The sequence below is a fragment of the Cajanus cajan genome, chromosome 5, assembly GCF_000230855.2.
Source record: "Cajanus cajan strain Asha chromosome 5, NIPB_CcT2T_4, whole genome shotgun sequence".
NCBI classification, from domain to species: domain Eukaryota; kingdom Viridiplantae; phylum Streptophyta; class Magnoliopsida; order Fabales; family Fabaceae; genus Cajanus; species Cajanus cajan.
Window position 1 is genome coordinate 979,141 of NC_138521.1, and position 16,680 is coordinate 995,820.

Sequence of the window (16,680 nt, forward strand, 5' to 3'; positions counted from 1 at the left end):
TTTATTTATTTCATTTTAAAAAAAATATTTTATATTTACTTGGAATAAAAAACTTACCTTTTTCCTCGGTATTTCTAATCAACACGTGTTATATTAACAAATTGTTATTAGATTCTATAGTCTCAACTTAAAACAACCGGAGTTAGTCTAATGATAAAAGTTGAAATAATATACAATATTACAAATTTGAACTTTGTTACCCTCATTGTAATCTTAATTATTAATAAATAAAAAATAACCTCAACTCATTTTGTTCATTGTAAATTTAAAATAAATTCCAAATTCAAAAATAAACTAATTTTGTTTTAGTATCTCATGTTCGTGCAGTGCTTATTTTTGCTAATGATTCACATCATGATGTTAGTATTTTTATGTGAAACATTATTACCCCTTAAAAAAAGATGAACTTACACCTCATTTTGGCAGGCCTGTTTATGGTTTAGTTTAGCATAGAAAGTCGAACAAAATCGAACTGGAGAACTGAACTGTTTATTTGATTTAGTTCACTATATTCCAAAATTTGAACCAAATTAGTTTAGGACTACTGAACCAAAATATTCCTTGCTCTGAACGGAACCAAACGGTGAAAGTGAGGGTTGCTCTTAGTTCGGTTCCATGTAAAAAAAAAAAAAGACGAACCAAACCCGAAAACAGTTTTTCCTGAACCAGAAAAACAGTTCACCTAAATCGAATTGTTTCTTAGGCTCGATGCACTGTTAAAAATGGTTTGGTTTTGAACTCTGGATTCAATTTCAATCACAAAAACTTTTTAAACAGTCCTAATATTTTAGGTGCATAAGCAGAAGGAAGAGGAAGATAGAGGGGGGAAAAAGATGAGAGAAATATAGGTGACAGCGATGAGAAATAAAGAAAAAATGTAGGATAGAAATGTGCAAGAAAAAGTGAGCGAGTGTATGATAATAATCCTCTTTCCTGTTTCTCCTCAACATGGAGATACTGATTTGATGGAGGTATTACAAACCTTTTAGCTTTTCTTAATCCCGGTTATAATGTTAAACCAGTAATCAACTTCACTTTTCCACACCACAATACACATACATGTTAAGCAAACAATATAACATCTTGAATGAACAAATCCCAATCAGATATAATCATATATCATCACCAAGAACAACAGTTGAAGGATGATATAAAAAAATGTCTTTCCGGGCATAACAGCACAAAAGACAACAAATTTCTAGGCTTGTTCATATTTTGGTTCCTCGTAAAAAAAGACGAACCAAACTGGAAAACAATTTTTCCTGAACCAAAAATATAATTCACCTAAATCAAACTGTTTCTTAGGCTTGATGCATTCAATTAATGGTCTGATTTTTTAAACTCTCGATTTAACTTGTTCACTAATATTTTTTAAACAGTCCTATAAGCGGAGGGAAGAGGGAGACAGTGGGGAAAAAAAGTAAAAGTAGAGTGAATAATGTGTCGTGATGAGAAATAAAGAATGAAATAAGAAAGTAAAAATGGGATAAAAGTGAGTGCATGTCTGTATGATAAAAAACCTCTCACTGGTTTCTCCTCAATATGAAGGACAACAAGCAACTTCTCCACACCACATTACATATATATTTCGTTAAACAAACAATACAACATTTTGAAAGAATCAGATATCATCACCAAGAGCAACAGTTAAAGGATGATATAAAAAAGAATGTCTTTTCCGGCATAACACCACTAAACAAATTTCTGGCTTGGTGCTAACATTATCGAAGATTTAAGTATCAGAGTATTACTCACGTTACACTTGTGTAAAGATTTTCCACTAATTATTGTTTAATTTCCAATAGAGGTATCTGATCCTATACCTATAGGATGCACCCAGAAAAGCAAAAGTACAAAAACAAGAACCTGATTTCAGTGTGAGAATTTATAGAAGTTGTAATCATAATAACCATCATTGATCATCGCCCTTCTTCCTTAGACTTTCGATATTTTTCCTCAACCTGTTTTGCTTGTAACAAGGCAGTGTCAGCTTCCTTCTTGACATCAGGAACTTGATAGCTCTGAGCCACGTAAATCCCAAAGACCGTCCCTGCAATGAAGGTGAAGCAACTCCTGAATATACCCATTACGCTTGCTTGCAGTCAAATATCTGGTATTGCAAGAATCACAGTCAGAAAGAGGCAAATCATAAACAAACCAAAATCATTTCTTTATGTAGTTCCATTCCATCTTCTCAAGGTAAAATCCCTTTTTTATAAACATTAAATTATTCATTGAATTCAAATGAAGAAATGCAGGAAATGAAAGCTAGATCAATTTCATTCACACGTGGAATTGTTATCAGGTTTCAGTTTCAGCTTCCCAAACAATTTCATTTGTATGATTGGATAGAGAAAATTATAGTTCAATCTCAGACAGTGTTTTCACTTCATTTTATTCCCAAAATAACAAGATTCAAAGAAAATTGGGAACGCAAACACATGGAAATAAGATGGCGCAAATCATGCATAGACTAAGAAATTAACAAGTCCCATTGCATAGGTGTATTAGAAACAGGGAATGAAACATCGTACCGAATCGAGGGAGGCAGTGAAAGTTGATCTGATTTCACGAGTTGCGGAAACGAAAGAAAATTGGTTTGAAGGAATAAAAGAATTGGGTATTTGTATTTGAGAGAAGGAATGGATTCCCCAAAAGAAAAATTGACGGAGATTAGTAGTTTCTCGAGATTCATTCTTTTTCTTTCAGCTAGCTGGGCTTCATCAGGTGCCTTTTGGGCTGGGTCTCGCATTTGGGCCTTTTTCTGAGGTCTCTGATGTAAGGATGGATGCAAGAAAATAACTTAAGTGCTTATTTAACTTTTTTAATAATTTTTTAAAAATTACGAGATGCTAATTAAATTATGATTGTTTTACCAACATTAAGTGTTAACAAAATCAACTACGTTAGAAAAGTCATATCCATCTTATATGCGTTCACAACTCTCAACAGAGATTAGTCACTACTTAAAAAATATATATTTTATACTAATATATTGTTACTATAAAAAAACTATGATTCTTTTTATATTTTTAAATGATTGCAATCAAAAAATCTCTAAGTCAATTTTTTTCACCTTAATTATTTTATTCATACTTAAAAATTATTCATAAAAATATTTTTTATGGCTTTATCATAAGGGTCAGTTTTTTTTTTTTGCCCCATAATCTTAAGAGTCTGTTATAAGTGAAGGGTTTTTAAGAAAAATAAAAATTTTCTTTTTCCAAAGTTGTATATTAGTATTTAGTAAAATGAATAAAAGATGCTTGAAAAGTTTCACAATATATTATATTATCTATTCCATTAAAATATTAAATTAGATAATATTTTTTTTATGAGATTAGATAATATTTATTTGGAATGAAAAATATTACTTTCTTTTAATGTTCACTAAAATCTTTTATGTCAAACACATCATTTTTTAGGAGTGGATATATAAATTAATTTGACCTGCAAAATCTACATTTTTAACAGATTAAATAAATTTGACTCGTAAAATAAATAATTTTTTTTCTTAATCTATATCCACTTCGTGAAATCTACGGTTAAATGGTAATTTTGTGGGTCCAATAGTTTTTTTAAAGAAAAATTTCTTCCCTTTTTTATGCTAAGAAAAAAAAATGAGAGAAATACATTTAAAAGTAAAAATTTTAACTTATAAAACTTTACACATTTAAACTAAAACATTTAAATATTAAAATATCAAGGTTGCACATTTACTGTAAAACATATTTATATATAAAAAAAAATCAAAAACACTTTAAGATAGCAAAAATGTAATATGTTTTAAATAAAAAATATACTTTAAGAGTGTTTAAATAAATTTATAAAATATCTTATGAATAACTTATAAGATGTTTTGAATTTATTTGACAATGTTGTCTAATACAACTTATTATTTAACTTATACAAAAACTTAATAAAAAATACTTAAGTTTAAATTTTGTCATCAACATATATAATTTTTAATTTTTACATTTTCACTAAAAATCAGTCTTATTTATATATATATATATATATATATATATATTAATTACTTTCTCTAAGGATTTTCATTTTTTCTTTTAAAAGTTGTTGTTCCTCTTTTTTTTATTATATATTTTTTTTATTTCTTCCCTCCAAAATTCAAATTCCCCATTATAATAAAATTGTAACTTTTTTTCCACTAAAATAGCACATTTAAAATAATTTTGTTGATAATATTTATACAATAACTTTTTTAATCATGATTTTATAAAATATATAGAATTGATTTTTAATTTTCAAAATTTATGATTTTAACTTTTAATCATGGTTATATATAATTTATTTTCATATTTAATTAATATTTTATTTTTTATTTTTTATAAACTAAAATCAGGTGAATGACGACTAGTAATTTATTATTATTATTTTTAATATTATTGTGATGTATAATGCCATTTTTAAAATTTATTTAGTTATTTTTTTTTATAATTTTATTTGACTTAAATATATTTTTAATTTCTATAAAATTAGAGAATTGTTATTTTAATCCTATAATTTTTTTTTATTTTTCATCATTCTAAAATTTGTAAACATTATTTCTGTCCTCGTAAAATAAATAAATTTTAGTTTAATCCTTGTATGATATTTATCTTTAATTTTCATTTTTTAAAATTTAAAATTATTATTTTTTATCTCTAATAATTATTTTAAAATAAATAAATAATAATTATTTCAATGATCTATACAAAATTTTAGAAATATCACATATTGATATTCCTAATAGTCGTGTGTAACACTTATGTGGTTGTGTGTGAAGGGAGAAAAAGTAACTCCAATGTTGGTTGAAGGTATTTAATTTTGTTTACGAGTTCACACCCAAATAAAAATCATTGCCCAGTTAAACTATAAATTTAAGAGAGAAAAAAAGGCTAAACCATGAAAATATGAAATTACATAGAATCATTAACCATCTTCACACCTAAATAAAAATCCTTGCACTCCCTCAAATAGGGAAAAGAAGAAAATAATTCCTTGGTGGGCATGGGCATTCCATTGCAGTAATGCTTAGGAGGAACATGATAACAAGGCTCCAATGAGAAATCTCGTTCACACGCTGGAAAATGGCTCTCGTTTTTTAAAATCCTGTATAGAAGCCAAGGCTTCAAATTTCCCAACCCCTGAGCAACGTAGCCAAAAGTAGAGAGAGATGTTGTCACCAACACATCAGATAAACTTAGTAGATACATGTCCATCCAAGCCTTCAGATTATGCTTATTATCATTAGACTTTTGATGCCCTTCATGACTTGGCTGATAAACTTGTATCACTTCCCCACTAATGGTTGGTTTGTTATGATACATAGTCCGTAAATTATCTCCATATTCTGGAGATAAAGATGCCACGAGAACTGCTTTTGTAGTCTGTTTTTTTTTAGCATAAGACACTGAAGTTTCTAAACCCACTTCTGGTAGTATCTTATGCTTTAATGTGCAGCTTAAAACTAGATCCATGATTGCTTGTGTTGGTGTGGTTTCAGGCTTAAATACTCTTATTTGTAAGCCTATTCTCTCAGCTGCTTTGGCCAAATGTGCCTTATAATAACTTCTGATAAATTCCCATGCTTCATTTGAAGGGTGAAAAAGGTAGCGACCCAAATGGTGGAAAACTACATCCTTTTCTAGAAACATTTTGGTAATCTCCATGCTATAAAACGGGTTCATGAACATAGAGGGCACAAAGTATTGATCAGACTGCAAAATCAACATAGGGATTTTTCGGAGAAGATCTTGACTATGGCCACAGTGAAAAAGTTTCTCAGGGTCATTGAGGGAGTGTTGTAGATTCATAAACAAAACTGGTGGTAAATCCTCCGTTGAGTTGCTAACCCTATCCTTCTCTAGCAGGAACTGATATGTTTCGATATGTTTTTCATTCCAAAACGGAGACTTCTGTTAGGTCCAGAGTAGGCTTAATAGTTACTCACAGCTAAAATAAGAGATGAGTAAAAAAGAGACAAGGGAGAAAATAACCACAGTAAAAATATTATTTACTGAAAGGGAGGAAATTACAACACTTCTCTCTCTATAACTTACTCCTTTGAATTAGGAGACTACTACTACCGAGAACAGATCTCAAGGTGTATAAGAGAGGAAGAGAGAAGAGAAGAAGGTTTGGGATAAAAATTATGGTTTTCAGCTTCCCTATTTATAGGAAAGTCCCAATGGCATTTTCGTAATTTCTCCTAAACTTTTAATATTATTTTATTATTATGTGGGACCCGCTTCTAATATAAAATTAGAAAACCACCGAAAGGTGGTGGCAGCTGTACGCAGCTGTACCTAACATTTCTCCCACTTGAAGATTATGATTAAGTTAATCATATCTTCACACCATTTCTTCTTTATTGATACTTCGTGTTGCTTATGTTTCCAATAGGCCAAATAAGGATCGACACCATGTAAACTTGTCAGTGTTGACAGGCTTTGTCATTACGTCTGCTATGTTGTCTTTTGTATGGATCTTCTGCATATCCACTTTTCCTTCTTCTACTACTTCACGAACAAAGTGATATTGAATTCCTATGTGCTTTGTCCTGGAATGAAAGGCTGGATTCCTTGCAATGTGCAAGGCACTCTGACTGTCACAATACACAGTAATTTTCTCCTACTTGTGCCCGAGTTCTTCCAGTAACCTTTGAATCCAAATTGCTTCCTTGCATGCTTGCGTAGCTGCCATGTATTCAGCTTCTGTAGTAGATAGAGCTACAACAGTCTGTAACTTAGACAACCAGCTCACTGCTCCTCCAGCAAGTGTAAACACATAACCAGTAGTAGATTTTCGTTTATCCAGATCTCCTGCAAAATCTGAATCAACATAGCCTCTGACAACAAACTCCGATCCTTCAAAACATAATGCAACATCTGAGGTTCCTTTGATATATCTAAGGATCCTCTTTACAATACTCCAGTGCTCTCTACCAGGATCTGCCATAAACCTACTGACCGCTCCCACTGCTTGTGCAATGTCTGGTCTCGTACAAATCATGGCATACATAAGGCTTCCCACCGCTGATGCATACGGCACTCGAGACATTTCCATCCTCTCTGCTTCGTTGCTAGGACTCATACTTGAGGATAATTTGTAATTGACAGGAAGTGGGGTCGAAATTGGCTTACAGTCTTGCATGTTGAAGCGCCGCAAGACTTTCAATAAATAATTCTTCTGAGAAAGCCAAATCTTCCTATCCTTTTTATCTCGGTGAATTTGCATCCCTAAAATCTTGTTTGCCGGTCCCAAGTCCTTCATATCAAACTCCCTAGCCAATTGTGCCTTTAATTCTTGGATCTGATCTTTGTTGGGGCCTACCACCAACATGTCATCCACATACAACAGCAAGATGATGAAATCATTGTCATCAAACCTATTGTAGTACGTACAATGGTCTGAACTCAGTCTGTTGTAACCAAGGCTAATAATGAAGGAATCAAATCTCTTATACCAACACCTTGGCGCCTGCTTTAAACCGTACAGAGATTTGGTCAACCTACAAACCAAGTTTTATGTTCCTTGATCTTTAAAGCCTTCTGGTTGGAGCATATATATTTCTTCTTGGAGTTCCCCATGAAGAAAAGCAGTCTTTACATCAAGTTGCTCAAGATGTAAATTAAATGCAGCACACATAGCCAGAACAACTCTGATTGTGGTTAATCGGACAACTGGCGAGAATATCTCGTTAAAATCAATGCCCGCTTTCTGAGCATATCCCTTAACCACCAATCTTGCACGATATCTCTCCACTTGATCATTGCCATCACGTTTGATCTTATAGATCCATTTGCAACCAATGGCTTTTCGACCTTTTGGAAGATCAACAAGTTCCCATGTTTTATTTCTATGTAAGGCCTCTATTTCTTCATGCATTGCTGCCATCCACTGAGAAACATCAGAACTCCTCAACGCCTCTTGAAAGGTTGATGGTTCTCCTTCTTCAGTTAAGAGACAGTACGCATCATGACTTGCCATAACATAGTCTGAATGCCAAGATGGTCTCCTTCTCTCACGTCTTATTTGTTGAACTTCTTCATCATTGGCTTCATCTGGTTCTTGTTCCTCATGCTCTTGTTCTGCTTCAGAGGTGTCATCCTTTTTAGACTTTCCTCCTATCTCCACTATACTGGTGTCTTTGATAGTGCTGTCATTCTCCTGCTCCTTTTGCAGTTCAGTTTCTGCAAAGACTACATCCCTGCTGACAACAACCTTGCGGGCAGTGGGATCCCACAAGCGATACCCCTTAACATTGTCAGCATAACCCAAGAATATACATTTCCTGGATTTTGGGTCCAGCTTTGTTCTTTCTTGGGAGTTGTACATCACGTACACCGGACATCCAAACACATGTAATGAAGAATAATTTGATGGTTTTCCATTCCACATCTCCATTGGTGTCTTCAAACCAATTGCTGTTGATGGTGAGCGATTGATCAAATAACAAGCAGTTTTGACTGCTTCTGCCCAGAAAGACTTGGCTAATCCTGCAGTTCTCAACATAGCTCTTGTCCTTTCTAGAAGAGTTCGATTCATCCGCTCTGCTACCCCATTCTGCTGAGGTGTATGAGCAACTGTAAATTGCCTCTTGATACCCTCTTGCTTGCAGAATGCCAGAAAATCACCATCTATATATTCTCCTCCATTGTCTGTCCTTAAGCACTTAATCCTTTTTCCAGTATCAAGTTCTACTTGTGCTTTAAATTCCTTGAATACTGGGAACACATCTGACTTCTTCTTGATTGGGTACACCCACAATCTCCGGGAATAATCATCAATAAATGATACAAAATATTTTGCTCCTCCCATGGAAATTTCTGGTGATTCCCAAACATCAGAATGGATCAAGTCAAGTATGTGTTTGCTCCTTGTAGTTACTTTGGCAAATTGTAATCTATGTTGCTTGCTTGTCACACAGTGCTCACAAAATGGTAAGGTTACCATTTTAAGCCCTGACAAGAGATTACGTTCCGCAAGAATTTTCAGGCCTCGCTCTGACATATGTCCTAGTCTACGATGCCACATCATCGTTGCCTCTTCTTGACTTATTGCTGCAACTGATGCATCTGCTTCTTGCAACGTTTCTCCCAAAAGCAAGTATAGATTTGATGTGATCTTCTCAGCTTTCATCACCACCAAATTGCCTTTAACTACCTTTAAGATTCCACCTTCAACGTGGATCTTGCACTTGAGATCATCTAGTTGCCCAATGGACAATAGATTCTTTTTCAAGCCCTTCACATGTCGTACCCCTTGAATTGTACGAATAGTACCATCATACATTTTTAATTTGATAGTACCAACTCCAGCAATTTCCAAAGCATGATCATTTCCCATAAATACGGATCCTCCTGAGATTGATTCATAAGTGCAAAACCAATCTCTATTTGGAGTCATGTGCCAGGTTGCACCTGAATCCAATATCCAACATTCATGGAGTTGTTTTTCGCCTCTGGAACTTATTGCTTCATTGTACAAGATTTCTCCATCTTCTTGGGTACTAGCAACACAACCTTGAGAGGTTGACGCTTCAGAATTCTTCCCTCCTCCACTCTTCTTGTGCCAACAATCTTTCTTCATGTGCCCTCTCATGCCACAATTATAGCATTTGAGGTTCTTCCTTCCTCGAGATTTTGATCTACCATGATTTTGACTCCCACTGGAGCCACGTTCCATTGATCTTCCTCTCATCATCGTCAAAGCTTCTGCTTGCTTTGAACTTTCCAGTCTGTCTTCCTTATTCTTTCGCCTGGACTCTTCTTCAAGAATAGCTCCGGCAACATCCTCAAAGGATAGACGACCAACAACATTATTGTTTGTTATGTTGATGATGAGTTGATCATATGAATCTGGTAAACTCTGAAGTAGAAGCTCCGCACGTTCATTTTCCACTATGTTGAAATCAGCTGTTGAAAGCTGAGCAAATAGCGTATTCAGATTGTTGATGTGGTCCGTCACTGCTGTGGACTCACTCATTCGAAGAGTGTAGAGTTTCCTCTTTAAGAATATTCTGGTGTGAAGTGACTTGACCTCGTATAATTTTACGAGCGTGTCCCAAATCTCCTTTGCAGTTGTCTTCTCTGCTATGCTCGACAAAACTGAATCAGCCATTGCTAAGTGCAAATTGGCAACAGCATTGTCATCCATTTCTCTCCACTTTTCATCAGTAATATCTGATGGCCTGCCTTCAATTGCTTTAAGACAGTTGTCTTTTCTCAAAATTGCTCTTATCTTCAATTTCCACAGGGAAAAATTGTTCCCGTTGAACTTCTCTATCTCAAACTTTGCTGCCATAATTTCTTCTATTAAACCGACTTAAGTAACTTCCACTAGAATAGTACCGCCTACTGGAACAATGATAAAATCCAGTAACAAGAATAATTCTTTTCTGATGTGACTGATCAGACAATACTGCAGCCACAGAGCATACTAAGAAATTTTCTCCGACACTATACCAATGTACACCACAGCGGAATAATAAACAACCTAGTGGCTCTGATACCACTGTTAGGTCCAGAGTAGGCTTAATAGTTACTCACAGCTAAAATAAGAGATGAGTAAAAAAGAGACAAGGGAGAAAATAACCACAGTAAAAATATTATTTACTGAAAGGGAGGAAATTACAACACTTCTCTCTCTATAACTTACTCCTTTGAATTAGGAGACTACTACTACCGAGAACAGATCTCAAGGTGTATAAGAGAGGAAGAGAGAAGAGAAGAAGGTTTGGGATAAAAATTATGGTTTTCAGCTTCCCTATTTATAGGAAAGTCCCAATGACATTTTCGTAATTTCTCCTAAATTTTTAATATTATTTTATTATTATGTGGGACCCGCTTCTAATATAAAATTAGAAAACCACCGAAAGGTGGTGGCAGCTGTACGCAGCTGTACCTAACAACTTCTTCGGTAATATCCAAGTTGAATTGAGAAATGGCTCGCAAAATAGGCCATGCTTATCGCTCCCAAATTTTACAAGTAGCACTCGATCAGTGAGGACGGCATAAAGAAATGTTGCAGCCAGGCTAATCATTTGGTTCCCCAAACCATTAGCTGGTGTAAAGATAAGGTACTTACACGTTGTAGCAACACCATTGTTCTTGGAGTGTTCAATCTTTCTCATGCTTTTGTCGTAAGTTTTACTACTAGGTCCACACCTTCTATGGATTTCTTCATAGCCACGTAGTTTAGATATCAAATATGGAGAAGGCTTATGTGGAGAAGCTTTGCGATATAAGTGAGATTGCATTCTACTTTTGCATGATGTTTCATCAAATCCAGAGGCTAATAGTCCACCAAGCAGTTTGTCATCATGATTAACTGCATGTTGAGTTGACTCATTTGTTGAACTTGTCAATGAAACATTTTTCGGGCCTAAAAATTTAATATACAAATTTCATACATTAATTAGCAAATATAAAGAGAAATGCTCTAAAGAGTTAGTGTAGGCTCTAAAGAGTTAATAATTAAATTGTGAGGAAATTTATAGCAATAAAAGGAATATGTGTAAGTAACTAATTGAATGCTTTTAAATGATGTTAAAATTTAAAAGAGTCGTTAGTTATATTTTCTCTGAATGTATATATAAGAAAAAAATACTTGAAATTTTTTGATCGAAATATATAAATAAACTTTGGCAGCAAAAATAAGGAGAAAATGGCAGTATCACGCACCACCATCTGCTGCTGTAATATTCTTAGTTCTTCCTTCAGTAGTGGCATCATTTTGAGATCTCCCTTGAAGTTCTTTAACTCCACCTAGTTTATTAAGGAAGTAACGTGAGTTTTGGTCCTAAGAAACAGGTAGAATAAGTGATACGATGTTGAAGGGGAATAATTACAAAATCTCATGCATACCATACATGGGTGTTAATTACACTATTACTTAATACTGACACAGTTATTATTACCTTCTGATTCTCCTAAGCTGTCATGTGTTATATTTTGGACTCTTCCTCCCAATTCAAAGCCATGAGTTGTAACATTTGGCCCACCAGTCAACAACTCAGCAGTAACGTTCTGAGTTGTTCCTCCTTGTATTATGCCTCCGGAAAATCCCTCAAAAAGTCCGAAACCAGAGTTTTGATACATTAGGGTTACTGTTACAATTACAACGACAGGGAAAGCTATAACCAAGAACATTCTGAGGCTCATGCAATTCTGTCCCATAATCTGGTCCATTGCGTATGTGGCGCAGAGCTTTAACAAAAGTAACAAAAACCCTTCAAAATTGCCAACAATGCCTGAAATTAAGCTCCAAGAAGATTGAGATAAAGCAAGTGTAAGAACAATTTCTTCCAACCAAGAACTAAGTCAAGAAGCATAGTTCTTGAAAGAATTCTTAATAAAACAAAGAATCGACCCATAAACCAAACAACCAGATCCAAATAAAAAATACACACACTCTTTACTTTTTTGTTTAGTTTCTTGATTACTTTCATGTTAATTTTTACCTTATATTAATTACAGACCAAATTCATAATTAACAAGCCAATATGTAGACATTCTGGATTAAAAATCAAGACGAGCTTTACAATCCAAGAAAAGATGGATAAGCAGTCAGATCTTATTACCACCATAAAATGCTTATTGCAGATTGATTGAAACAAGGAATGAAACTCTTATCTACATGCAGGTTAGTGAAAACGTATCTACTACTCGTTTTCATCGAGTGTGAGTGTGAAATTTAAAACAAATTGAGGGTGGGAACACACAATTACAAATCGAATAGAGAGGATGAAAGAAAATGATTACCTAGAAGCGGAAAAGATTATGCTTTTGTCAATGAACCCACCAACAATCCCGTGCAACCATCTTGAATCAACTTTTTATAATTGACATTTTGTTTTGGTAGCTTACATGACATTATATACTTGGGGCCACTTTTATATTTAGCATATCAAATTACCTACGTTTACTAAGCTGGCATTGCTTTCTTTCCTTAAATGTTCATCTGGAATAAATTTCTTATGCATTTCTTACGAGGACACCATAGAAAAAATCTTTCTGTAAATGTCAACGATCTTCTTCCCACACAAATCAAAACTTGACGTGCGCTCTAATGGTATATACGTTGATTTAATGGGGTTGCCAAACTGAACTCAAGTTAAAATAGAGTTAGATAACCTTAACTTTAAATGTTTAGTATAGTACAATTAAGACAATAGTATTAAAATATGAAAAAATACGTGATATTCCAATAATGTAACCTCCTATCACAAACCATCACTTATAATTAGTTGTTAATTTTAATAATAAATATGTAAAAAGTAATTATAACAATGACATTTAATTAATCGATCATGTGTTAAACTATTTTATATATATTGTCCTTACATAATCATTAATCTCTTAAAATATAAGCTTAAATATTTTAATATATCATTTTTTTATTTTAGTCTTTGTAATATTTTTAAATGATTCTTGTAAAATTTTTCTTTTTAAATTTGATTCTTATTATTTGGTTTTAATTCATGTAATGTATTTATTTTCTTCATTTTTATTCTTGTAATACATGAATGCTTTTCTTTTAGTCTTTATTAATTTTTTTTCCCAAAGAAACCAACTTAATGGACAAAATATTATAGTGACTAAAATAAAATAACAATGACCCAATAAAATAAAATAAAATAACAATGATTAAAACCAATAAAATATAAGTAGACAAATTGACAGCGATAACCTCAAAAGTGTAAGGTATATATGTAATCAAAAAATTATTAATTTCTTTTCATAAATTAAAAAAGTTAAACGCATTTCGTATTGTGATTGACTATAACTATATACACATACCGAACTATCTCATAATTTTTTTATGCCATCCATGCGGGTTATAACAATTTTTTTTTTTTTTTTAATTTCAAGTTTCTCAATTGAAAAGTCAAACTCCCATAAATATTCAATCCGAGGGGACATCCTTATCTTGTTAGAAACTTCAAGACATGTTCATAATAAATGCAATAACCCCACAAGCCTTGACAAGTTGAAACAAGTATTAATGCTAGTTACCCTACGGTTAAATTGCATTACAATACGGTGTAATTATAGCATGTGACATGTCGCAATCAAGATGTTACGTACACATTATATGATTAGTGTGTAACTTAAAACAACGTTGATTATTTATTACTTCAATTTAACTATGACCCGAAGCTAGTGTACATCGGCATTGGTACGTCTTGTCCAAGCATATAAGTAGAATTTGAAGCACTAATGCCGGATATTCTCATGTAGATGAAACGCAAAAAGAATTATCTTTCAGCAACAATGTGTGAATTGCTCAGAACCCAAACATAGAATCGAAGTTTTAGTGACAGTATTAGAAAAATATCATTTTCTTACAAATTTTTCTGAAAAAAATATTTGCAGAAATTTTTTACGAATTTTCTTATAAAAAAATATTCGCAGAAATTTTTTGCAAATTTTCCTGTAAAAAAATATTTACAGAATTTTTTTGCGAAAAATAATTTACAGATATTTCTTACAAATTTTGCTACAATTTTAATAATCATAGAAATTTTTTTTCATGGTAAAAATTTGCAGAAAATATTGTAAAAATTTTATTTTGTTTCTTGCAGATTTTCTTGCAAAAATAAATTTGCAAGTAATGTTTACTAAATGGTATAAAAATTTTCCAGGTAACTTTTCCTGCGGATTTTCCTGCAAATTTTAATTTGCAGGAAAAATAAAAAAATATATATTTAAATTTATAAGTTTAATATTTTAAAAAAACTTCAAGTCCCACATCGATTGAAAATAAAACAATTAAAGAGTATATAAGTTGGGGCAACACCTACCTTACAAGTTGATTTATATGGTTGAGTGTTAGGCTTATAGTCTACCATCTTAGAATTTAAAAGATTATGTATCACATGTTAGAGGCATGGAAACAAATGTTTCGGATGAATTCATTGTGAACATTTGAAAGTTGAAAAATTATCGATAGAATTTATAGTAATTTCTTTAATTTTTTTCATAAAAAATATTCCTGCAAAATTTCAAAAAATCGCAGGAAACCTTGTTGCGATTTTTTTTTTGCAGGAAACTTTCCTGCGAATTTTAAAATTCGCAAAAAAATATTATCCACTAAGGTATTACTTGCAAATAAAATTTCGTAGGAATATTTGCAGGAACAACGTTTCCTGCAAATTTTTATGAAAAATTCGCAAGAAATGTCGCATGTAATAAGAGAAATTCTAGTAGAGAAAGTTAATAAAACATATAGGCAGAAGTTACTGAAATTTAAGAAATATTTACATCATACTACTATATTATATCACAAAAAAATTAGATAGTTAGGTGAGAATATTATTTTATCCTTTATCTTAATAGAATTTTGTTTTGATTATTTATTTTAATATTTTATTTTTTAATTTTAAGCTATCGTTGTCATTTTGAAAAAAATATTTTTAATTTTGGAATATGATTTTAAATATTTTTTAACTAATTCAAAACGTAAAACATATATCTCATTAGAATTACCTATATAAAAGCTATGGAACCTAACTAGTGTTCAAACTAAAAAAGAGAGTCATAAATATGATAAAAATCTCATGAACATCATCTGAAATTTATAGTTTTCAAGTAGTGAATATAATGTGAGATAAGTTTCATTTTTTGAATACTCAATTTTTTTTAAAAAAAATTCTCCCAAAATAAAAATAATCAATATTTTATATGGACACTATTAAATCAAATTTAGAAGTTAAAGAATTGAAATATTTTTTGAAAAATAAAAGACAAATGACTTTTTTTCTAGTTAGACTACCCAAAATATATTTCATCCTAATTTTATTAACCACGAAAAATATGCAACTATATTAAAATCATTAACTCGCTTCACACTAGGATTAATTATCTAGAGTTTTTAAGGTCATGGATGAAAAAAACATAATGTTGTCAATTATTTAAGTATTGTGCTTGTGTTTTTTTTTATTGTAAAATTATTTGAATATCAAAAAATATTTTTAGGATAATTTATAATAGACATATTTTATCTAGTATAATATTTTAGTAATTCATCAATCTTGTAAATCACTTTTAAGTTTATTTTATATTATTATATCATAAATGTCTAATGAATCATACTGATTAGGTTGTTCGATATGGATATGTTAAATTTTATCATCAAAGCATTCAATTTCATTAGATATTCATCTTCATTAATTTTCAATTTTTTTAACTAAAATATCAAGTTCTTCATTATTCTTATATAATTTTCATTATGAAAAAATTAGTCTTGAAGTCTAGATTATCTAAATTTGCATCATTTCGAAGAAAGTTATAAGATGTTTAATTTTTTTTATCAAGATCGAGCACCCTTATGTAAATCAATATCAATTACAATTTATTTATATTTTTTTTCTTTTTCATTTTAGATGACTAAAAAGATTATTTTTTATGCAACATGTTCAAACCCAAATAATAGACAAGTATAGACAAAAAAACCTAAATTATAATCTATGATTCAAATTATAATCATTTAATAAGTAAATGACAATGAGATGAAATGATAGTATCTAATTGCTTATTTTTAAACATTTACCTTGAACTTTCAATTTGTTATAATAAAAGAAAAAAATTAATAATGATGGTTCGTATGTCACTAAGAAACTTATAGTAACTAACAAATATAAGTTTTTAATTTAATTTTAAGATTATAGTAAAACAT

The 16,680-nt window shown here is 31.6% G+C and overlaps 1 protein-coding gene across 4 annotated transcripts; it reads right to left on the bottom strand.

Annotated features, from left to right (window-relative positions):
- Nucleotides 1-1,507: 1,507 nt before the first annotated feature.
- On the bottom strand, nt 1,508-13,085 carry LOC109807771 (uncharacterized). Of its 4 annotated transcripts, none has more exons than XM_083074687.1 (5): nt 12,765-12,911; nt 11,921-12,253; nt 11,685-11,768; nt 11,089-11,385; nt 1,508-2,110 (listed from the first exon to the last, which is right to left on the bottom strand). In XM_083074687.1, the coding sequence occupies exon 5, from the start codon at nt 2,085-2,087 to the stop codon at nt 1,920-1,922; it is 168 nt and encodes a 55-aa protein (XP_082930813.1). In that variant the 5' UTR covers nt 2,088-2,110; nt 11,089-11,385; nt 11,685-11,768; nt 11,921-12,253; nt 12,765-12,911; the 3' UTR covers nt 1,508-1,919. The 4 variants fall into 4 exon arrangements, with proteins under 4 accessions (XP_082930813.1, XP_020225982.1, XP_020225976.2 ...); XM_020370387.3 differs by lacking the exon at nt 1,508-2,110 and adding an exon at nt 2,536-2,773 and having other exon boundaries at nt 11,921-12,232; nt 12,765-13,085; XM_020370386.3 differs by lacking the exon at nt 1,508-2,110 and adding an exon at nt 2,536-2,773 and having other exon boundaries at nt 12,765-13,082.
- Between the last annotated feature and the right edge of the window lie 3,595 nt (nt 13,086-16,680).

Coding starts and splice junctions, on each gene's coding strand:
- LOC109807771 (XM_020370387.3), bottom strand. CDS start 12,191: ATGGACCAGATTATGGGACAGAATTGCATGAGCCTCAGAATGTTCTTG. Junction 11,769..11,920: donor CAGCTTAGGAGAATCAGAAG/GTAATAATAACT, acceptor TTAATAAACTAG/GTGGAGTTAAAGAACTTCAA. Junction 11,386..11,684: donor TATTACAGCAGCAGATGGTG/GTGCGTGATACT, acceptor TTAAATTTTTAG/GCCCGAAAAATGTTTCATTG.